Source organism: Vigna angularis, chromosome 8 (assembly GCF_016808095.1).
Source record: "Vigna angularis cultivar LongXiaoDou No.4 chromosome 8, ASM1680809v1, whole genome shotgun sequence".
In the NCBI taxonomy this organism is placed as follows: Eukaryota; Viridiplantae; Streptophyta; class Magnoliopsida; order Fabales; family Fabaceae; genus Vigna; species Vigna angularis.
The window spans coordinates 11,839,406-11,864,080 of NC_068977.1; the positions used below are offsets into that span (position 1 = coordinate 11,839,406).

At 34.0% G+C, this 24,675-nt stretch overlaps 3 protein-coding genes across 7 annotated transcripts; 1 reads left to right on the top strand and 2 right to left on the bottom strand.

The window, feature by feature from the left end:
* Window positions 1-1,085: 1,085 nt before the first annotated feature.
* On the bottom strand, window positions 1,086-2,920 carry LOC108346030 (calmodulin-2). Of its 2 annotated transcripts, none has more exons than XM_017584955.2 (2): window positions 2,665-2,920; window positions 1,086-1,754 (listed from the first exon to the last, which is right to left on the bottom strand). In XM_017584955.2, the coding sequence occupies exons 1-2, from the start codon at window positions 2,738-2,740 to the stop codon at window positions 1,381-1,383; spliced, it is 450 nt and encodes a 149-aa protein (XP_017440444.1). In that variant the 5' UTR covers window positions 2,741-2,920; the 3' UTR covers window positions 1,086-1,380. The 2 variants fall into 2 exon arrangements, with proteins under 2 accessions (XP_017440444.1, XP_017440445.1); XM_017584956.2 differs by lacking the exon at window positions 2,665-2,920 and adding an exon at window positions 1,932-2,646.
* An 8,166-nt stretch (window positions 2,921-11,086) lies between these two features.
* On the top strand, window positions 11,087-15,374 carry LOC108345815 (syntaxin-51). 4 transcript variants are annotated; one of them, XM_052867635.1, is made up of 8 exons: window positions 11,087-11,325; window positions 11,859-11,925; window positions 12,776-12,831; window positions 13,339-13,551; window positions 13,763-13,965; window positions 14,061-14,161; window positions 14,252-14,296; window positions 14,983-15,374. In XM_052867635.1, the coding sequence occupies exons 4-8, from the start codon at window positions 13,343-13,345 to the stop codon at window positions 15,112-15,114; spliced, it is 690 nt and encodes a 229-aa protein (XP_052723595.1). In that variant the 5' UTR covers window positions 11,087-11,325; window positions 11,859-11,925; window positions 12,776-12,831; window positions 13,339-13,342; the 3' UTR covers window positions 15,115-15,374. The 4 variants fall into 4 exon arrangements, with proteins under 4 accessions (XP_052723595.1, XP_017440082.1, XP_052723596.1 ...); XM_017584593.2 differs by lacking the exon at window positions 12,776-12,831; XM_052867636.1 differs by lacking the exon at window positions 11,859-11,925.
* Window positions 15,375-17,993: 2,619 nt separating this feature from the next.
* Window positions 17,994-22,221, bottom strand: LOC108345814 (uncharacterized). Its single transcript, XM_017584591.2, has 7 exons — window positions 21,898-22,221; window positions 20,778-20,886; window positions 19,682-19,812; window positions 19,525-19,599; window positions 19,085-19,231; window positions 18,501-18,616; window positions 17,994-18,343 (listed from the first exon to the last, which is right to left on the bottom strand). The coding sequence occupies exons 1-6, from the start codon at window positions 22,108-22,110 to the stop codon at window positions 18,512-18,514; spliced, it is 780 nt and encodes a 259-aa protein (XP_017440080.1). The 5' UTR covers window positions 22,111-22,221; the 3' UTR covers window positions 17,994-18,343; window positions 18,501-18,511.
* Window positions 22,222-24,675: the final 2,454 nt, after the last annotated feature.

Sequence of the window (24,675 nt, forward strand, 5' to 3'; positions counted from 1 at the left end):
TTGAAATTTATGTGACGGAATTTAATATTTTCCATTTGGTGTTTCTCCGAGTTATTGTCACTCTGGAAAAGAGTCTGAGCATTGGTAGCAATATCAGGATGCAGAATCAGAATAACTTCTATTAGGATCAATTTGGCCATCCTCTGTTCTTGAGGTGTTGAGGGGTTTTGTTTTTACGTTGTGTTCCATGTTGTAACAGAAGATAAACTTTGTTCGTTTAATGATTGATAATGGAGAGGACGCTTCCTTTTCTTCCTGGTGTTTTTTCATTTCTCATTTAGATACTCAAAATTATCACTATAAACTATAAATAGTTATCTTTGCACCGCATGCGTGTAAGAACCATTCCGAATTCTATTATCTTAGAAGTTTGTAAAAATGGATGTCAAAATCTTGTTTTTAAGATAATAATTGTGTCATCTAATCAGTGTGACTTATATTGTCTGAATAATATGACTATTGCATCGTGTGATCATGTAATCTTTTGGAGCATCTAATTAACATGTTTCATTGTATTATTTGATGGGTTTGAGTAATCACTTGAAACTTGACATATTATGTGCATTACGTGATAGAATTATGTATTTGTCTGTTCCTTGCAAATCACTTTCTAATCCAAGGTTTAACAGCTTAAAGCATTGAACTATGCTAGGCACATTAACATATATCTTCATTACTTCATTAACATATATATCTTCATTACTTTATATATTTCGTTATCGACAAACCATAATTAGAAAACCACTTAGAACAATAATCAAGACTAGGAGTACCTACAAAAACATTCTAACGAAATTAATTTAATAGTAAATATGATAATAAATATATAATTAATGCACAATTCATCTGTTTTAATGACCAGGTATTCCGTGCTGTGGCTTAACGCGGGTATTAACAATCCAGTTACATCTGACTAAAATCTCCCAAAAAAGCGTTTGGTCCGGTTGAAATCTCTGAAACTGTAAGGTTATCTTTTACAAAAAAATATTATTTGTTTTCAGGTATGAACTCAGGTCAAATTATCTTTTGAAAAAATCGTTCTGAAAAAAAATATTCCACGTCTCTCAGAAAACCAAAGTGAGGAGTGGTAGAAAATGAAGTGACATTAACATTACAAACTTTTTTTTGGATAAAATTACAAGACATACTAAGGTATGTTCCACTACAGCTTTTAGTAGCAGGACTTACAACAGCTACAACTAATTCCAGTTTTAATATTGGATTCAAAACCACCAAATAAAAATGTGGGGAAGAAGAAAGGACAAGAACTAATACATCACTGTTACAAAACTCAAATCTAAGTCCTTCCCCCACCCCTTTTTTTCGTCATTTCGTCATAATCAACATTTCCTCATTCAGAATTTTTTGGACATAACTTGATCACTTGGCCATCATCACCTTAACGAACTCCTCGTAGTTTATTTGGCCATCACCATCAACATCAGCCTCACGAATCATCTCATCAACCTCGTCATCAGTGAGCTTCTCTCCAAGGTTTGTCATCACATGGCGGAGCTCAGCAGCAGAGATGAACCCATTTTGATCCTTGTCGAATACCCGGAATGCCTCTTTGAGCTCCTCCTCAGAATCAGTGTCCTTCATCTTCCTGGCCATGAGGTTTAAAAACTCAGGGAAGTCAATGGTACCATTCCCATCAGCATCCACTTCGTTGATCATGTCCTGGAGTTCTGCCTCAGTTGGGTTTTGCCCCAATGAACGCATAACAGTTCCCAGCTCCTTAGTTGTGATACAACCTGAAAATTCAACCCATATACAATAAAATCAACAACAGCTTTTACTTCACAGCCTAGTCCATAATTCACAAGTCTGTTTCGATATTAGTTACATTAATATCATTAACCAGTCACTCCCACAGAGGATATAATGTATAATAAACTTTTCTCATTCAATCCATTTCAGGGTCCACGTACTATGTAACATTGTCAAACGTTGTCATGTATGAAGCTGTGTTCCTGATTTTCCCCGTTAGCATCACGATCTTGATCATCACATATTATTGACCAGAAAATGCAGAAAAAATGTAGAATAACGAGTAAACCACCTACAAGCTACTATTTGTTCCTTTCTTCTACCTCTTTTCCCAAAATTGAATAAACCAAATCGTCATACATAACAACATGACCTATAACCTTAAAAAAAACATTTTTCTTTCTGGAATTATATAAAAAAAGTCACGACATTACATGCAATTCACCTATAAAAAACAAAAAATTGAAACAAACAACAATTTTTCAACAGTCATCCGTCCCTTTATTTCTTCTCCTCAACAACCAAACAGAAACATGAAAAACAATCACTAGAATAAAAACATTAACGTCAAAAGTATTGCCCACTGAGAAACTCTACCAATAATAATTATAATGATGATAAACAACATAAGCACATATCACAAATGAAAAAACCCTTATACTTAAATTATTATTGACAAGAATTTCTAATTGGTTGATTCATATAAACCTTCCTAATTCGTAGATTTAAACTAATAGTGATAATAATCGAGATCTAAGCCAACTAAATTGAAAATGAAAGCGATCTTAAGAGAAAAAAAATATATCAGACTCTGTAATTTCCTATTAGCGACCGATTTATGAAAAGCGCAATCGCCAGAATCAAATTAAACACTCAAAGCATGAGAGAGCAAACCATCGCCGTCCTTGTCGAACAAGCTAAAGGCCTCCTTAAACTCGGCGATCTGTTCGTCGGTGAGTTGATCGGCCATTGATTTGTTCTTCGGTGAGAAAAGTCGCTCTTTCTTTTGTTCTTTCGTTCGAGTTTCTTCGATCGAATATGGAGAGAGAGAGAGAGAGAGAGAGAGAGAGAGAGAGAGAGAGAGAAAGCGCGTTTGGATGCGAATGGATGGATGGTTACAAACAAGTGTCGTTGGCGTTGTTATATAGGAAGGATCTTCTGTGGCATCAAAATCAATCAATGTTATATCACTGCTGAGTAACGCAACGCAACGCAACGCGGTATCCACACACCTTTACCGTTTTTGACTTTTCTCTTTTCGCAATTTCCTTTATTTTTAAATAATATGGAAAAAGATATTTTTACAACTCATATAATATATTACAACTTTAAAAAGAAACATAATTAAAATTTTTAATATTTAATTATGAAGTGCTTAAATTTTTAAGATTTAAACATATTTTAGTTTTTAATATGAAATTAGAATTGATTCTCGAAACTTTGATTTTTTTTTTCAATAGAAAGTAATAAATTTAATCTCTTATTTAATGGTGTTAATTGTTTTTATGTGATAGACAACATGACAACAATATTTTGAGCGATTCTCCCTGCACCTCACTTTCTTCCTCCTGCACCCCCAATTTTACTTTTTTACCCTTCATTTAATAAAAAGTCAAACTTAATTAAAGAATTAATGTCTAATCTCCTAACCGCACTTCGAAGTGCGGAAACTAGTGGCCGCACTTCGAAGTGCGTTTTCTCTGTAGCCGCACTTTGAAATGCGTTGTTTATATGGTTTTTATGTTAATCGCATTTTGAAATGTGGTTTTTATTTTTTATTTTTATTTTTTAACCGCATTTTAACTACATATATAATAATTAAATTATTATAATTAAATCCAAAATAATATTTAACTTACAGATAATAATTATTATTTAATTCAATAAACAATTTAATAATTATTTCAATTTCATAAAAAATTAAAATACTTAAATAAAATTAAATACATAATAAATAATATATTATGAAAATTAAATTTATTGAAAAATAACAAATTCAACAAAATTCAACAAAAGAAAAAAAATAATTCAAAAAAATAATTGGATTCTCCGTGCCGCATTTCGAACTACGGTGAGTGGGTTCGTGAATCTGCGGTTTGTCTTTGCCGCAGTTCGAAATGCGGTTTCCCTGACCGCACTTCCAACTGTGGTTTCCCTGTGCAACTCCAACAAACGCTCTCCGACGAACACGAACTAACCTCCGGCGCACAAACACCCAACCAAGCACATGCATAGAACAACAAAGAAAGCAGATGGAAGGTACTAACCTGGACGCCAGAAAAATGGAAGGTACTGGTACACGGCAGAGAGAAGAATAGCAGAATGAGGGAGAGAAAAAGAATGAGAACTGATTTGGAAGGGGGGTGTAGGGTTTGAGTTTGAGATGTTTGAGATGCGGCATATTGTCTTTGTGTGAAAGGACGAAGGGTATCCTCAGAATTAAAATATGTTTTGGAGGTGTAGGACGAAGTCAGTGAGGTGCAGGGAGAATCGCTCCAATATTTTACTAGAATGTACGGCGTGTTGACACTTTATATATCCTCGCGTAACAAAGTTTAGTTTTGTGAATTAAATTAATTTTTTTCAAAAATTGTATATTTTTTGCTATAGCAGGTTTTTTTTTCTTTTTTTACTCAACACAACAATCACCATCTTCATCTTCACATTCTTCACAGGAGTAAGACCAAAAACAATAAAATTATTACAGGTCATGACTGTTCACCTTAGTGTGTTGGCCTTTCCTAGGCATGCATTTAAGTGGTGGTCTTTTTGAGGTTTCGATTTGTGAAGTCAAAAATGGGTTGAAATCCGTGAGCTAATCTGGCTCACCACGGGTTTTAGTCGGGTTGGGTTGAAAAAAAAATATAATTTTTATGCAAGTCAATTTTGATTCGGTTCATTAAGAATCCGGCTCACACGAGTTGAACCCATGGTGGGTTGGGTTGGCTCACCAACTCACCTATTTTTTTTAATTAAATTAAATTAATTATTCAAATCCTATTTTTTTTTTATTGAAATCAAATTAATTAAATTAATTATTCAAAATGCACAACTTTTACTTAGCAATAGTGCAACCCTAAGATTATAGATTGAATAATATTATAGATGGAGATAAAGAAGAAGATGCTTCAAGAGAGCATAATACTGTCAATTTATCCATTCAGGACTCCAATTTAATAGATGGATAATATTATAGATTGGATAAATCAGGAATATATCATTTGTTTTATCTTGGTTTTAAACTTATCTACAAGCATGACAGTTTTATCTTGTGCTATATATTTTTGTTAACGACTATATGTAGTTTCTTGGTCAAACGGTTGTGTATGTCTCATTAAACTAAATTAGCAAAATTTTATGCTTGATAGCTTATAATATATATAATAATATATTTCTTTTGTTTCATTTTCTTTTATATCAATTGGTCCAATTATTACTATTTCAATTTGATCGATCAAAGTAATATTATAAGAATCAGAGAAGAAGAGGGTGAAGAAAAAGTTAATTAAGTGAGCTAATGAGCCAACCCGTTTAACCCACCAACCCGTGGTGGGTCGGGTCGGGTTCGAATTTTTCGGTTTGCTAATAAATGAGCCGAGTTGGGTTGACTCACTAAGTGGCCAACCTGTGGTGGGTCGAGTCGGGTTGGGCTGGGTTACTCGTTTTGATAGCTCTAGTTTCGATGCCACCACGAACTGGTTGGATCAAGTGAAATTGTATGTGCTGGGTTTTGTAGAGATTCTTTTGAAATTGATGGGGTTTAGGAGAGAGGGGGGATAAGAGAGAGGTGGGAAGGAAAGAGCTTTAAGCAACAAAGATAATGAGTAGAAATTAAAGGTGAGCTTTAAAAAGCATGATTTCTTTTCAAAAAAGAAATTGCTTTCTTGTTATGTTGATGAAGTTTTTAATTATATATATAAGTGGGTTTGTATTTGTGTGTTGATTTTATCTTTGTTTGTGATGGTTTTGAAGGAGTAAATGAAGGGTTTTGGTTAAAGTGGAATAGAAGAACTTAAGAGACATTTGAGGGGCCTTATTCTAATTGTTTACATTAATTTTGACCCATGAGAACAAAAGCTTAGGCCTACTCAACTTAGTTGTAGGTCAATCTATTTGTACGTGCTTGGCCATGACTTTTATGGTCAGTCTCTTAACTAGAGTTTTGTAATCATCACTTTCCTTTTAATAACATTTTGTCTCCAAATATAGAGGTTTTGCTTCACCATTTGTTCCTCTACAAAAGGAATAAGATCACTAACATTAAAGGTGAGACAAATCTAACTTATATGCATTATTGTTGACTGTTTTGGTCACTTGAAAGGGACTATCTCTTTCCCTTATTATTGTGTTTAGTATATCTCTATCTTTGTTGTTGGATCCCTTTCATGTAGTTTTTTTTTACAAAAGTCTTACCTACCTACCCCTTCTTTATGAAACAAATTAATAGGGTTGGGTAAATGTAGCAAGTTTAAAGGAGTGATGGAAATCACCCTTAGGGTTTGCAACTTAGGTCAATGGCAAGGCCCAATTTTATTTCTTTGTTTGTAAAAATGTAATATATAGTAGATATGTGAATAGGTTTAGCCTTTTGGGGCCTTGTATTTTTGGACCATTATATTTTCCTTGTAAATTGTTTAGACCTGGAAAGACCGAGGCCAATATCTTAGTTAAGCCTTTTGTTCTTGTGCTAACTATTTGCACAACCAAATGTGTAACCTAGTAAGTCCCTAAATCTTGAATGTTTTTCATGACTATTTGCATTACTTTAGGTTAGATGAAGTGGTCAATTAGTAGTTTTTAGCTTAGATTTAGTTAAGATAGCTTTTTAGTTGATTTTTACAAAATTAGCTTAATTAGGCAATTTTAGATCATTTTTAGTATAATTTCTTATATTGGTAGATTTCACTCACTTAGCTTAGTAGTAGTTTGGATTATTTTATTTTCCACTATAAGATTGAATTAAATAAGAAAAAACCTATATTAGTAAAAAACCTATACTTTTCATTCAATCTTATAATTAATGCTTATGTGAGCATGTTGAGGGAGGTCTTATCGTAAGGCTTTGGCTTAAGGTAGTTATACTCGTAAGGCTTATGAGAGCAGGCAGAATGTCTCTGAGTGAAGCTAAAGTTATAGTTTGTTAAGGGGAATAAAAGACCTAACATCTGAAGTGGGTTGATGATATCATTATGATGGTATGTATGAATATTTTATGATGCATGATTCAACATTTTTTTTGGTTGGGTAAGTGTATACGTAATTGTTTAATCTGTTAAGTTTTTGGTTGACTCACCCTTTTTTTGTTTGTCGATGTGTGATGATTGTATAACATGTTTGTTACACGGGACCAGATGAAGTTGCAAATGATGTCGGTAATAGCTAAAGTGACGAGAGAAGTTAGAAACCTTTGGTTTCTTTTTATAATTGTAATTTTGGACTTTGAAGTTTATTTTGTAATGAACATAAACTATGGTTAATTTTTTATTACCAATTGGAATAAAGTTTTCCAGTAAACGAGTCTTATTTTAATTCGTTTTCGCGAGGGTATCAGATTTAACCATATTCTAAACTTCAAGTGACACTCTGAAAATGGGGTGTTATGCAGCTGATAGGTATGAGATGTAGAAGGTTACATGGACTAAGTTTGATGGACAAATGACATCACAATCAGCTCAACTAATATAAGAAAGAATTTTAAGTACAAACTCTTGACTCAAAATCATAGTTCATATGAATTTTATGTAACAAACATCATTATGATATACAGGATGAGTTGGTTGAGCAACAAACTCAAGGTTCATTTGTTAGCTAAGGTAGGGAGGATATTCTTACAGCGGCCATTGGAAAGCTAGAGCACCCAGGTCATGTGTGGGGCATTGGAGGTGTAATTAGACTAAAAGACTACTTTGACCCTACACAAAGAAGTACAAAATCCTTGAGTCATGAGGCGTTGAGGAAGTTAGAGTTCCAAATGGAGGAAAGAATTAACCAACGTATAATTGTTATCGAGCAATGCTTTATGGAATGCGTTCAACAATAACAAGAAACATAAAGAGCATTTGGAGAAAGACTTTAGTCCATGACCCAAAAGAACGATGATCTCCCTACTTAAGATCCAACAGAGAACCAAAGGTTCATGCTTTGATGCAGATCATAATGACCACATTTGTCAATATGAGCTATTGGTTGATGGAGATACCATGCACGTAATGGTGTAAGTCGACAACTTGCAAGAGGGTAGACTATCCATGGTGATCCTCAATTGCCCCACCACACATGTGTGACTATTGATGAAGTCCGAGATCCTCACTCTCAAGTGCCTATGCTAACTTTTGAAATCCAATTCGTAGGGAGACCTTAGGCACATTTATAGTTTGGCCTAAAGCTTTAATCAATCCACATTTTAGCTCACCACAAGTATTATATTGTTATTCTTAGTATTTTTATATGAAAGTTAGAAATAAATTATTCATAACTTTTAAAATTTTTATTCCAGTTCGCTTGTCTTAAGAAAGAACCCATGTGTGAACCTTTGATCCATGAAGATTATGACATGGAAAAAGCTAAGGATTATCCTTTAGCAAATCTGATAACAAAATTATACAGGTTAAATAAAGAACTAGTAGAACTGGAGTGAGATTTAAGAGTATTAATGATGCATTGAAGATCATTGGTGGAGAAAGGATGTTAAATATTTCAATCCTACAACTATGGTGCATGTAAGATTTTTCATTGTCTTCCTTATTTAAATATTCAGTTGCTCTTTAATATATATATACTCAACTTTATTGTTATAGCTACATGAGCATTGTCATTGTGGGCCAAGGTCGAGTATCCATGCATGAATTTTTTGAACCTCAGACCATTTAACCTTGTGGAAACACAGTTAAATTCAAGCAATCATATTTGTAAACACGGATGACTGAGTCCAAAAGAGAGATGTACATCGTGTCATACATTGATGGGTATGTGTTGTTGATTTTACAATTTTATGAAGGTTTACTTAATTAAGTGACTCATTATTTGTGATTCATGATAGGGCCCATTGGTAATTGATGGTGATCATACCAAATCAATGCATAATTGTATGGCTTTGTTCCCTACTCAAGAAGATGAAATCTGACTTGAAATCCTTGTTACAAATGTAAGTGTTACATTATTTCATATCAATTCATTATGATATTAATGTATTAACTTATGTTTCAAATGTTTTAAATTTAATTAAAGTTGTGGGTAGGCACAGAGCACAACAAATTCAAATATTGTATCCAAAGGTTGAAACATATTGATCTTTAAGTTATTAATTTTCGTATGTGAATTTTAGACCTTCATATTTGACTATTTTCTTTATCATGTTTAGTGTAACAAACAATTAGATTCATGGGCATGCAACTACTATATCATGTCTTGGATTAAGACTATCATTCAAGCAAGAATTAGAGATGATTGAGTTGAGGTAATACTATATATTTCACATATCACAAAACTTATTAGAATGCAAACATAATAAAGTTGTCTTGTTTTTGTAGTGCTTCAATAATCCATCACTAATAACAGAAGCCACAATGAAGGAGATACGATAATAGTAGACAACGTATCTTTTTGAGCGATTGAGTTGGGATATACATTAGTTTAGTTTTAATACTTTGAGTTTTGATAATTTTAATTTTTAGTTTTACTTGTGATAACTTTAGTTTATAGTTTTGATTAGTAAATACAAAGTTGAAACTGAGTTCTGGATATATGAAATGCCAAATTGTTGCTTTTATGCTTTTTAAGTTTGGTAAAACTGTAAAAACGAATTATTTATTTAAAAATATCTAGGAATCCATTGACGTCGGTCAAGGTAAATTTTGACGTCAATTTGGCCCTTTTCACCATCCTAGAAAATTGTGCTCAACGGTCAAGGTATGCACTCAACGGTCTTGAGCGTCAGATATTCCAGATTTTTTACGCCAATCCAACGTCTCTTTTTTCTTCCGACGCTAAATTGTCGTCTCCCACTATGATGTTAGAGTTTGGACAGACATCAAAGGTCGAAAACAATGGATGTCAAAGATCGTTTTTGTAATAGTGCTTGCTTCTAGTTGACATGCCTATGTTGCTGATCTCGGGAATTCTCATTGTCTTGCATCCATTGATGTAACTCTTCGTTTTTCTTTTTCAAATTCTCGTGCTAGTAGAAATCCTCCTCATGTGTTGACAGGATTCCTCCATCACCTTCTATAGGCATTCACGTTCAATCTCTGATTGAGCATGGGTTCCTTGGAACATTTACGTACCTCCTTATTCTCTTGCTGCAACTCATCGATGTTCCGTATGATCTATTGCATGGTCTTCATCCTCATGATTATTGAGGCTGATTCTTGTATTCCTCATGGTAATGAGTTTCTTATAGTGAGCGAGGTTAGGATCAAGTTTTAGCGAGCCCCATGATTGGACGAAAATTTGGTTTGGTAAAAAGTTGGAGTCTTAAGCTGAAGATAAAAGATATAGTAAATTCTCTTACTCAAGTTAATAACTACCTTAAGCCAAAATAGTTATATTCCTTGACCGTGGGAGTTAACATTTTATTTCTAAACAAATAAGTTACAAATTGGTTATTCTTTGGAATATAAGAGAATATATCAATTATAAAATATAATAACAAAATATAAAGATAATAACCAAAACATCAAATCTCTCATGTAGAGTAAGATTTGTTAATGAAATTTAAACTAACTACTCAATATGGCCTAATTCTTGACCCAATCTTCTAGGTCGGTCTTTGAATGTCAACTCGATCCATAAACAATTTATGTTGAGGTTTGCTAGTTTTTCATGAGACTAGACATGAGCCAAACAACGTGCACTTCTCCTTTTTTATCTTTACTGGTAAATGTTGGATTACCATTGAACATATTAACTATGCGATGAGTATATCGGAAATTACCCATCTATCTCTAAACGATATATACTTTTTCCTTTGTTACTTACATACACATTAAAATAATATTGAAAAAACATTTATAGATACAATAATAATTTAAATTAAATATCTATAAATTAAATTAAATGACAAATTTATATATTAAAAAAATACTTTTTGTATGATAAATTTTATATTATAAAGTAATTTTTTGTAGATTTTATTTTATAGGACAATCAAATAAAAGACTATATTAAATTTCAATAATTAGAAAATGAACGAATATATAATTTTATATTTTAAAATTCACCCTCTAAATTCATAAAAACCGAAAGATAATGCTGCAATGATTAATTAAAAAATCTTATATATATATATATATATATATATATATATATATATTATTTGTTCATAAGGTTGGGAAGGGACACCATAAACGACTGTGCTCAGCAACAGATTTTTTTCGTCCCACTTACCTTAAACGACGACTGTTTCAGACAAACGGTGCCGGTTGGTGGTGCCGCCTTTACCGATCTCAAAAACTACGTTTTATCCATCATTCTCTTAAAACCAAATTCCTCCTTCCTCTGTATTCACAAACCCTAATTCAGAAGACAAAAGGTCGCTTTCTTCACCATCATTAGCGCGTAAGTTTCAATTCAATTCAATTCTCCTTTTGCGATCTTCTTTCGCTTTCCTTTTTCGTTCGCGTTGTTTTCGAATTGCTGGTTGAGCTCTAGGTCTTCTGAATTGAGCGATTTGTATCTGATTTCGGTACATGTTTTTTGATTGATTTTCTGCATATCGCATGATGGGTGGGATTTTGTAGTTTTCCATTTGTCATCATGATGAACTTAAAAGCCTCGTCTCCTGTCGACCCCGCATCGCCCCCCGGTCCTATGCCTTTATTCATGTTGAGGTTTGCAGCAATTGTGGTGTAGATTTAGTATTTTGTATATGAATATGTTGTTGAAGTAATCAGTCTGGCGTGCTGGTATAAGGGGTCGAGATACTGGTTAAGATTCATACTTGGTAAGAATTATGTTGATGCTGGTGTTGGCATAAAGGTGCGGGATTTTGAGGCTATGAGTGCTACGCCTTCATAAGTTTGATTAAGTTTTATTTTTGTCATATATATGTTTGATGTGGGATTTGAACACCTCCTTCACTCATCCATCAGGATTGGACATTTGTAATGTGGAGATTCTTTGACTGAAATATTAATGAGGGATCAAGTTATTTAAAGTGTAAGTCTATGAGAGTTACTTATTTTCACTTTCATTTTCTCTTAATTTAATAGTTCAATGTGAATTATTTATTATACCATTGTATTATAAAAATAAAGGGTTAGAATGAGGGTAGAAGCAATGATTTTTTAAGCAGTTAGAAAGTAAGAAACTTACTGTGTAAGTTTCTATTCCTTCTTTAAACGAACAAACCGTCTATTTCAAATCTACATTTTGCGTTTCTCCTTCTCTATTTAAATTTTTATTTAGATGAATCTAACATAGAGGATGTCTTTTTCAATGATGGTAATATGCAAGGGGGTTAAATATCTTAAATGAATTAGATCCTCTTTTCACTTTTTGGATTTTAGATGGAAGGATTAGATCCATTTATGTATCAGAAAATAATGTGTGCAGATTGTTATATTTGACTAACTTTTTAATAGATGATTTTGAATATTCTCTTGATTGTCAATTTAACTAATTCATAATAATGGTCAGTGTGTGTATTTGTGCTGCTGTATCCTATATTTTGGAACTTATTGATGTCTCTTTCTGAGTCTGTATCCATGCTTCGGAAGTTCTCAGTCTATATAGAACAATGTTGTTGACACGTTCTGATCCTCATCATGACATTAACTGATCATATAGTTTCCTATTTTTATTAGGAAAACCTTTTTCCATTTTCAAATTTGTTATGGAACTTTTAGCTGGGGCAAAGCTGCAATGGTTAGTGTTTGACATAAAGCAGAAGGGTTCTATAGTTTAGCTCATAATGAGTGATCCATTATGTTTTCTTGCACTTGAACGAGACTTGGTTCATTTGTAGAGGTAACTTTGACTGATCAGTCTCTTCTTCTTTTGTAAGAAGGCTGACATAACTTATTGGGGAAGGATGGAGTAACTTCATGAAGCACCGTGTAAAAAGTACCTAGATTTACTTTCACTGCTGTTTATTAAAGTCAAAGTGATCAATGGCTGTAATAATGTAGAATACCATTGTGACTTAATCTGTCTGTATCTTTATTATCATGATATTCTTGCACTATCGTATGGCTGTCGTAGCTTGCTCTTGAGGCACCAGAGGAGTTAGTAGGATGTGGAATGTTAAATTATCATAAGTGGGGGTCATTGTGTCATAGCTACTTATATGAATCTGTGTTTTAGGAATTTCTCTAGCCTGACAAAATTTATCTCACGTTAATCGTGAAGACTGGAAAATTATTTATCAAGTCAAACACTAGAAGATTTCTCAACTTACAGAATTATTGATTTTACATAATTTTTTATTTCTTGTATTATTTATTCTGCATTCAATGTAAAATCTGTTAGATAGGAAGATATGACTTCTATAGATTATTTATTCTATAAAATGAGAAATGACCTTACCTTGGTTCTGAGTTTGGTTTTCTTCCTTTTGCATCTTATTTTCAGGAAAATGGCATCTTCTTCAGACTCTTGGATGAAGGAATATAATGAAGCTGTAAAACTTGCTGATGATATCACTGGTATGATTGCTGAACGGAGTTCGTTTCCTGCATCTGGACCTGAAACCCAGCGGCATGGATCTGCTATAAGAAGGAAGATTACGATATTAGGGACCAGGCTTGATAGCTTGCAATCTCTTTTGTCAAAGGTCCCTGCGAAGTGAGTGTTTAGTTATTTCCTATATACTGATCGGGAAAAGTTCAATGGTATTATGGCAGAGCATAGTGACCTGGAACACTATTGGGTTGTAGTCATGTGATACTGTGTATTTTTGAAATAAATGTTTTGTGAAACCTTATGATCTTGACTAGATCTTTTATGTTAAATTGCATGCTTGTTATTGAAGTGTTTCCTTGTCAATAATGCACAGAACTGAGAAGGAGATGAATCGTCGCAAGGATATGCTTGGAAACTTGAGGACCAAAGTTAACCAAATGGCTTCAACATTAAACATGTCAAGCTTTGCAAATAGGGATAGTTTGCTTGGGCCAGAAATAAAATCAGATGCAATGAGCAGAACTGTTGGCCTGGACAACAGTGGACTAGTTGGTCTTCAACGGCAAATTATGAAAGGTCACTTTGAATTGTTTGAAATTTTAAAATATCAATTGTAGTCTGCTTTTTTTTTTTTTTTTTTATATTAATTTGCAAATGTGTTATTCAAGCAGAACAAGACGATGGCCTTGAGAAATTGGAGGAGACTGTAATCAGTACTAAACATATTGCGTTGGCAGTGAATGAAGAGCTGGATCTACACACCAGACTCATTGTATGTTCCCCCATGTGTTATTTTTCTTTGCTCCTTTTACAGTCCATGTCCTATCAGTTTGAAATCTAATAATTTCTTTTCTTTTGCTAGGATGACTTAGACGAACATGTAGATGTTACAGATTCCCGGCTGAGGGTAACACTCTCACTATAACTTCTATATTTGGAATCATAACTTGTTTTTAAGCGTAAGAAAGTTGAATATATGGCATGGTTTCACAACATGCACGATTTGGTGGAATCATGTGATATTCTCTTCAATTATGTCCTTATTTTTTTGTCTATAAATTCCTTCATTCTGATAGGTATATTGTCTTTAAATTGTTATTTTGAAAGTGAATCAATTTAACCTCCTTTCAAATACACGACACAGGCACACATTATTTGGTCAGTCTTTTTTGTGGTAGTGGTTTAGCTATAAAATCATACTTATTTGGGATAAATATACTTTCATCATTATACACTGTCAAGTATAGATTTGTGGGGATTTCTGCTCATAGTGTTACATTTTTATCAGGATATAAATGTTTTTGTATAACAATATTTAGTAAATTTTCTTCAAATATATTTGCATTTCCTTTACCTATGATGAACACTTTAATTTGAAAGTTTCAAATTAATATTTGACACGTGGCATAGAAAGCAAAAGTATGTGAAAAATAAACGAATGATATTCACATATGTTAATATACGTATTTCTGGTGCATTTATTTAAAAAGTTGTTACTTGTTAACTTTCCCACATGTTTTAGCTCTTGATATGAGATATTGTAGAAATGAAGTAGCTTGCAACTGACCTTTCGAGTTTATGATGTGTAAACAGCGAGTGCAAAAGAACTTGGCAGTTTTGAACAAACGTACCAAGGGTGGTTGCTCCTGCTTGTGCATGCTTCTATCAGTGATCGGTATAGTGGTTTTGGTTGTTGTCATATGGCTGTTGATCAAATATTTGTAAAGATAAAAATACCCAACTCGTGAACTTTCTCTCTTTTTTATGTTTCTAAATGTGTGCATTGAAACATGGCAACGTGTTTCTTTTCTTCTTTTTTTTCACTCGGTGTTTTGGCAATGACAGGAATTTACTAAGGTGTTGAAAGGTTTTATTTTGTAATTCTCAGTTTTAAAGTTTTGCCGTTGAGTGTTTCTGTTGTAAAAATCATTATATCGAAAGTGACTTCCTTTAATGACTTAAGCCAATTTGAGCTTTTTGGAGCATTTTGAATATTTGTCATGCGTCTTAGTTCCTATCTAATTACTTTAATCCAAATAATATTTCATCAAATGACAATTAAAAATCACCACTAACGTTACTTAGTTTTCCTCAATTATTTCCGAACACAGGCATCATGGACGTTTTGCCATTGTTTTTTCTCTTTGCTGAATTATTTTTGTTAAACAGAATTAATTAAGGGAAAAAAAAGAAAAAAAAAAGAAAAGACGGTATCATGCAGTTATTTTAGTAAGAAATTCTGTGTCAAACACAAAATACCACAATCAATACAACTCAAACAAACACAAGATTTTCAAATGTATTACATGAGTAGCTAAAGAAATCCTAATCAACAATCTCTAACGCCCTAGCCATCACATCTTTCATTTCGCATATCAACTTTTTGTAATGATTAAGGAAGGCTTCAATCTCCTTGGATGGGCTAAAGATTGGCATCATAGACTCGACTTCTGCTAGCATCCTTGGGACATCTTCAATAGCTCTGTTTGTTAGGGCCGCCAAGTGTGAGAAATGTTTCTTCCAGTTCTTCAAAATTTTCTCCTGTTCGATTCTTTAATCAGCTATCCAAACAATCAGCTCTTGGCATCTTTTATCCGACTCAGAGTCGGCGCTCTTTGATTAGTTGTTTCATTGTCTCTTTCTCTCGTTGTTCGAACTCGTCAATTCTGATTTGCATGTTAAGCAACTTCTCCAATGTCTCTTGCTTATCTCTCTTTTAAGCTCATCACACAAGTGTTTCACATGGCTCTAAGATGACGCAATTATATCATTGTCCAAGGATTTCAAGGCCAGTTTTGTGTTAGTTGCAACAAGGTTCTGGTTAATTTTGATGTTGTAGTCCTTTTTCTTCCTTTTGCTTTCTTAGCAGCTCCTCACACACTCCCCTGTTTCTTTCATTGTCCCATTTGAGGTCCACATATTCATGCTGCAGACTCTGAAGGTCGTTAGCCAACTCGGTATTCTTCTGTTTCAACCTCTCCACTTCCCCTTTCAGAAGTTTCACCTCCTCAGTTTCAGTGTCTTGTGATGGCTCTTCACAACTCAAGTGAAAGGCAACTAACTTGAATGGCAATTTAACCTCTCTAACTCCCTATCCTATCCATTGGCGGTACATCTACGGTCCATGGTCTGGGTCTCTCTTAGGACAAACCATCTATGACCAAGCACATTAAAAAATAGTCGAGATCATATGTGAAAGATGAATTTAGACTCTTTTTTGGACTATCTTGAACTATTACGGAGCTTCTAATAGAATATGAATAATTTGAGTATTGTATTTTGAGTCAAGTCTAAAATTGATTTGAACTTTGTATTATGGACCAAATAGTATAAGATATATTTTTTAGTTTTATATTATATGTCAAGTAATGTAGGGTTTTTGGACCACTTAGTCAAACAAAGATTAAGGTCTAATATTGATTCAAAGTGGATGTCTATGAGCTTAGTTGACCATGGGATCAAAAGTTTTAACATAGCTTGGTGACCAAAGATTGACCATGGGATCAAAAGTTTTAACATAGCTTGGTGACCAAAGATATATGAAACGTATCATGTGAGAGTGATCATGTGTTATTATTCTTACATTAGATAAGTTTTCTCAAAATAAGTGATTACATGTCATATGAAATGTGTGTGTTCTAAATAAAACATTTAGGAAAAACGTTTTAAATAAGATTCCACAATAGGTATGACACATTGTGGTCACCCTCTATATTTGGCTCAAAACTCAGAAATATGAAGGATTGGGAATTAACAAATGCAAGTATGAAGGCTTTAGTGCAACTTCGGCTGAAGGGGATTGGAGAGAATTGAGTAACGCCCGGAAAATCAACACTCTTTTCACTATTAAAGTGGGAGGGACGATGCACTGAGGAAGATAACATTAATGTCCGGATAAGAAAATTTAGAATACATAAAAAAAAGTATTACATTTCGGATTGATAATCAACAACGTATTATTATTTTTTAAATATATTTCAGATTATACAAATTTAATTTGTATTACAAATTATATAATTTGAAATATAAATTTACATTATGAGATGTATAATTGGAAATGATATTTGAATTTAGATTGTTTTTTAAATTTATATTACAAATTATATAATTTAGAATATAAATTTCTATTACAAATTTTATAATATAAAATATAAATTTATATTTTATATTACATAATTTGAAATGTACACTATTCAGAACTATAATTTCAACAAGTGTAACTAGAATTTAAAAAATGTATGGGATGCAGAAAGAAAACATGGAAGTGCAGGAAGAAATTTTATTATTTAGTGGCATGAAGTTGAAATCCTTTAAGACGAACTAGGGCTAATGCTTCCTCCATCCCCATAATTATTAATTGCACTCGTACAATAATAGGCGGCCCTTGGCCGAGTATGTTAACAAGTCCAGCAAGATTAGTGGAAAGAACACTTTGTTACCAAATTTTAGGAACCGACATTATTGAAGGATAAACCGAGTCTTTTGCTTTTGAAGTTAGTTTTCTAGAGCACATGACAATCAACTGACTTAAAGTCACTTAACTTTAACCAGAACAGAAGAAAACAGCGAACTGCACAAAAACTGAGCGCTAAAAGGCAATATAATGACTATAAACATCTACAACCTTTGCAGCAGTAGAAATGCATCCAATGACTTACATGTATCCAAAGTTGCGTAAACTTAATGACTATAAACATCTACAACCTTTGAAGTAGTAAAAATGCATCCAATGACTTACAAGTATCCAAAGTTCCATACACTTAATTATGTTTCAGAAAAAGTTTAGGAAATTCAATGCACAGCACAAATCAACCTCTCGTGCCATTTGCCAGTTTCGGAGCAATTTCACATTGTAATTTTTGTTAATTTTGCAATAACACCGTAAATTGTTCAAAAATTAATCTAGTTCTGCTTTCCGACTAAGGAACACAAATAAATTGTGATATAGCAAAATCTGCAAAACAAAAAAACGTGCAGAAGAATCAGAAAAGGCTGTACCAAGATGCATGCTGCTTTATTTTGCAACTTGAACATAATGAAGAAACTGAAATGAGTAAGCTACATATCATTTGAACGAGGTTAACAAATGGATGAGCACAAATAAAACCTACTTGAAGGTCGCTTAATCTCCAGATTTTCTGTATTCAGGCTTCAATTCATACGTGCCTTGATTAGTTCCTTTGTTGTTGTAGACACAAAGGTCTTTTAGTATATCTTTCAGAAATTGCTGTAAAAATGTGAAGATCCACCACATTAGTTAAAACAGGCTCTACTAAATTAATAACCACAAACAAAAAAATGTGGATTTGAAAGTATATTGTTTCTTAATGGTGTGTGGGCTTGTAGAGGCATACCTACTAAGCAGTAAAAGTACAACATACATCGATATCTTCATCACTTCTTATAAAAATAACATAAATGATAGAGACATACAATCTTAATCTCTCAAAAGTTCTCTGAAAATGAGATATACAACTCAGATTAACTTATCAACCTATCTTGTATAGATTAGTTCAATTGCACAAATTATTATATCGGACAGGTCTGAGCATTCACTACATATGCATATCCATTAAAAGCAACAAACTTTTATGGTTGCAGTTCATTTTGCGTAGAGATTTGAGATTTAAGCTTGTAAAAGTGCAAGTATTCAAGAAAGCCAGATTTTAAGAGTAAAACCACTCAAAACATATACTTCAGGTTGGTCGGTTTCTTGTATGAGGTTTCTTAAACTCCAATTAGATTGCCGTTCAAATAGCTTAAACACAATCTCTTCCATCTCCCCACGATCTCTTCTTGTTCTCTTTGTATCGGTTGCTTTAGCAGGAGTTTTCTTCTTTTCCTAATCCAACACAAACATCTGTTACAACTGGAGTATAAATTAATAAAATATATTGAACTGCATAACAAGCCTGTAGAAATAGTCCTCAGCACCACCTCTTCAACACCCTATATCTCATTTGTGTCTCATTATCAACCCAAAAAGAGGGGGGAAGGGGGGAGGGACTAGATGTGATTTGATCAGTAAGTTATAAAATGATGATGAGCTGACATTATGCCAAAACAAGGGGGATTCTCTTAGCATGAATTCATTGAGGAATAGGATTGGTAACAGGAAGGAGAATAAGCCATTACAGGGGGCCCAGAAGTTGAAAAACTGATCATCCCTGGCATTGGCCTCATATGTGCCCCACTATCATTGTCAATAACCTGAAAATAGAATGCAGAAGTCAAAGATAATGGAACTGTTTGCCTAACTCATGGATAAGGAGAGTTAGAGCCATTAGAAAACCTGAATCTGTCTACTTTTGACCATATACTTGTTTGTCCTTTCCCGGCAGAGTTTCCCATAGAGTTCAAGGTTTTGATTATGGGGCCTCATGTCAAACTTGTTCAGTATTTTTCCCTCCACAGAGATCTTTCCTACAATACAACAGAAATTTCAACAGCTGGATTTACATTTTGCTAAATTAACTTTGATAGAGGAGATTAATGATGCTTTAGATATCAAACAATACTGTCTAGAATAAAAATATCTTTAGGGAAAAGAGAAAGAAAAAAGTAGAAGAGCAGAGAATAAAACATCATGTAGTGTTGTAGTTGTAGACTAAGATATAGAAGGACAGCATATTAACTAAATAAACTTGTCAGTCTCTCTGGCATATTCAACAAAACCCCCCTAGAATGACTGCTTCAGCAAGGAGACCTCTGAACCTCATAAAATAAGAGACAATTGAAGAAAAACATTCTTGGAATTTTTACAACGAAAAGCATAGATAACAGCATAAACCTAATATGCTTTATAGGGAATTTCAGTCCAATAATATCCAGCAACTAAATATTTTAAATGGTTGTTAGCTGTTAAAAACAGCACCAGAGAAACACAAATAAAAAACATTAAGATAACATGTTTTCTACATATATGCCTTAAAACTGTTACTTTAATGAAGTGCAACTGTCCAAATAAAAGATTTGTTAGATCAGCTCAAATGTTGGAAGGTCAAATTCGTAACTAATTTAGAAAAGAATGCGCATGCATCATAAACTCCTCTGATTATTTCAAACATATGATTCAAAGCTTATACACATGAGGTCCACTTGTTTCAACCTAGAGAGTAAAAATAATGATCGGCTTCATTTCTTCTTTTATGAAGGAACACCCTCATTTCAATAACAAGCACCATGATACAGCTCATCATTTAATGACAGAGGAATATGGACAAGGACATAAAATTACCAGGTGATAATATTAAAGTAATACACATATCAGAATGTTCAAACAATCACAGCTATTTCACGTCAAACTGAGATATAAATAACAGTGAGCTTAACTATCCACCAATGTAACTTTCAATGTAAATGGTCACCATAAGATGAAACTTATTTACCTTGCTGTGTGTCTGAAAACACAGACATGGGAATGAAGTCTTTAGACATATCCATAACATAACATCTGGGTATATGTCCAGCTTCAGTTCCAGCCAACTCCATTGTAAACTGAGTATTTTAACTAAAGAATCAATTTAAAAGGACAAAAATCACAGGGAAAAGTGTCACTAATAGCTACAGCAAAAGTAACTATTTTCATATGATACAAAATACACGAATAATATACATATCATTTTCCTAAACAAAAAGATATAGGACAAAACTTGGAAGAACTTCCGCGTAGGCTTTTGGTGTTATTCTCCAAGCAGAAAAAGCTTTTCACCTTAGTAATTCTGTTAATTTTTAATACATAACTTTATTATGCAAATTAGCAAAGTTAAATTAAACTTCAATTCTAATAGAAACCAAGGTTTAATAAATCAACCTGTAACTAAGATTTTGGCTGCAATGACAAGGTTTTTCAGTGTCCGAAACCGCAATGCGACTGAAATTGTGGCTGCATCTGCCACATTTCTCATAGATTAAACTTTTGAACGCCCTATTCTTCTATCACAATTATTGCTTCACCTTAGTAACTTCGATTGATTTTTTAATACATAAATTTATTCCACAAACTACCAAGATTAAATAAAACTTCAATTCCGATTGAAAGCAAGGTTCTCAAAATCAGCTTGCGACTATGATTTTGGTTGCACATGAAGGTTGTATTAGTGTCTGAGGCAGCAATGCAACCGAAATGTGGCTGCATCAGCCACATTTGTATGTGATTTCAAAAATAGATGAAACATCAACGGTAATTTAAAACCTCGTCGGAGAACAATACCAGAAACGTATCCATAAAATTTTTATACGAAAATCATTTACAGCGAAAACAATGGCAGCAGATTAAAAACGAGTAATGCATTATTTTCCACCTCGACGCACTTTGGTTAATCCAAACAACTGAAAAGAAATATAATACTCAATTAATGAGATATCCGTAGGACTAATTCAAGGAAAATTGATCCTACCAGAACAGAGTCCTTGAATTTTAGGTCTCAACATTTGCACTCACACAATGTGGATCACGGCATGGCATCCACACATTCATTATCTGTAGATAGAGGAAAGGAGAAGAACCTGAGGAGGAGAATCGTCGTCGTTGGAGTTGAGAGGGTCGATAGAGACAACGACCTTGGCGACGGGGCGAGAGGGGTCGGAGGGAGGGGCGCGGAGGCAGCGAGAGACGAGGGGAGGACACTTCATCAGCCACACTGCTCTCTCCGCTTTCGACGTGTCCACGTACGCATTGTTCGTCTGTTTCGTGCCACCACCACCACCTTGGTCTTCCATTCTCAATAGAAAGAAGAAGAACACGAAGAGAGCGAATTTGCAGGTGACTTTTGATTTTTGAAGCAGAATGAAACCGTTTTGTTGGTTTTGTTCTCAGCCTGCTGCTGGTGTGGTGTGCAGTATTTATGTGGCATTATCATTTTATATTATTTTTATTTATATTATTTTTATTTCATTATCTGTACTAATATACAGAGTGTATACCACTTTTAAGAACTGTATTTAGCAATTGAACAGTTATTAAACCTGTCAAAATACCATTTAGAAGTTTAATGTTAAATGATTTTAGTAAATAATGATATAATATAATATTATAATTTCAAAATATTAAAAAATATAATTGTGTTTAATTTTTAACCTATGAAATAAATATACCACATTTAAATAAAATATTTTCAAATATGTATAGGATTAATCCCTAAATATTCAATATTATTTTTAATTGTGTCCATCCCAGGAGTAAAATGGAAGTGTTAGTATTAATCTAATAGAAAAAATTACATTGAATTTTTTTTAAAAAATATTAAAATCATATTGAATTAAAAATAAATAAATAAATAATAAATATTGTTATAATCATAGAAATTAAAAAATGATTAAATCACAAGTGGAATCCATGTGTTTTTTATTTATTATAAGGAAAATGATACTTTAACAACCTCTTTTGACAACATTTAGACACGGGACATGTGTCTAAATGTGAGTGGTCCGCGTGGAAAATGAAAAACCAAATGAAATCTGACGTGGAAAGGGGGCGGGCAGGGTTTTCAAGTTGGCGTTTCAAATTTCAAATTCATTTGGAAGATTGTAGAGAGAGAAGCGCGAACGTTGAGAGGGAGACTGTGACCTAAAGAGAGTTGGAGAAAGGGAGTTCGAGAGAGAGAGGTCCGACGGAGTGCTTGCCGGAGTGTCGCCAGACAACGTTGAAGGCCGTGTCGAAGCTAGTCAACCCCTCCAGCCGGTTCCGATTCACGGCCGCCGCAGCTCCGACGTTGGCCAACGAAGCGAAGACGGCATCGTCTTCCGTCCGGTCCGGCCCAGCGAACTAAGGGCACGTTCAAGGTCTCGCTTCGTCCCACCTGCTTCCGTCCCTATCCCGGAGTGCCGCCGGAGCATCGCCGGGGTGTCGCCGGAGTGTGGACTGTTCTGTGGACAAAAAAGAGGGGTTTTCCGGGTTGTCAGTCCCACCCACACCTTTTTCTTCGTTTGTGTTCCAACCGCCACACCTCGTGTTCACTCAAGGTTCGTTTTTTTTTATTTCAGTGGAATGAAGGTTTAATACATGCATGATGTTGTTTGTGGATGGTTTTGGTTATGTATGAAATGTCTCCCAAGTGGATTTTGTTGTGTTACTGATTTGTATAGATGTTGTTTGGTTAATCTTACATTGTTGTTGTAATTTTGTTGGATTGGTAGACGTAGCTGAAGTAGATGATGTTGTAATTTTGTTTGGTTAATTTTGTTCCCAGATTACTTAGAAGTAGCTGAAACGAGGGAAAACAAACAAGGCACCCCAAAATGAGAGTGGTGGACGTAGTTGGCCTTGCTGTGCAAAAACTGGAACCCAGGTACCCAATTATTTTGCCTAAGGTACCAGTTCTGTTCCTATACCATGAGTGTTAGAAAATGTATTTTTATGTGGCACGAATTTGTTAAAAAAATGTTAAGAAATTGTTCCCAGATTACTTAGAAGTAGATCAAATGAGGGAAAATAAACAAGGCACCCCAAAATTAGTGTGGTGGTCGTAGTTGGCCTCGGTGTGCTAAAACTTGAACCCAGGTACCCAGTTAATTTGCCTTAGGTACCAGTTCTGTTCCTGTACCACGAGTCTTACAAAATGTATTTTTATGTGGCACGAATGATATGAATTAATAAATTACTATTATTTTTTTGTTCTCTTTTTGGTTGTCTTTTAACAAATGCTCACAATGTTTGTTATCATTTCCATTTTGTTCTTTTACTTGATTGTGTTGGTGTAATGTAATTTCACTTTTTGTGTTGGTGTAGTGTGATGGAGGAACTTGGTGAACAAAGTAAAGGACGTGATAGAAGGAAGAAGGAACAAAGTAAAGAACCGTTTCAACAACCATTTATTTCATAATAAATGAGTTGTAATTGTGGCAATCTTTTTGACGTGATGGTTGAGGTACATTAAATGGAAAACATAACACTAAAAACCACATTATGTGCATAGAAGTAAAAACCGACCGCTATTAACATTGAGACCGAACGGTATGAAAAAGGATATTAGGGAACGGTCGCTAAGTATCGACCGTCCTAACAACGAACAAGACAAGGCCAACGTTAAAAGTCAAAAGTAAAGCACAAGTAAAACCCCATCATTTCAAGCACAAACCGAACAACCCTAAGAATGGGGCGAACGGTCGCTAAATAACGAGCATCCTAACAACCAACAACACAAGCCGAACGTTAAAAGTAAAAAGTAAAGCACAAGTAAACACGGATCATTGGAAGCAGAAACTGAACGACCCTAAGAATGGGCCGAAAGGTAACCATGGAGAACGAACGGCCTCATAACGAACGAAATATATATGGACCAAAGT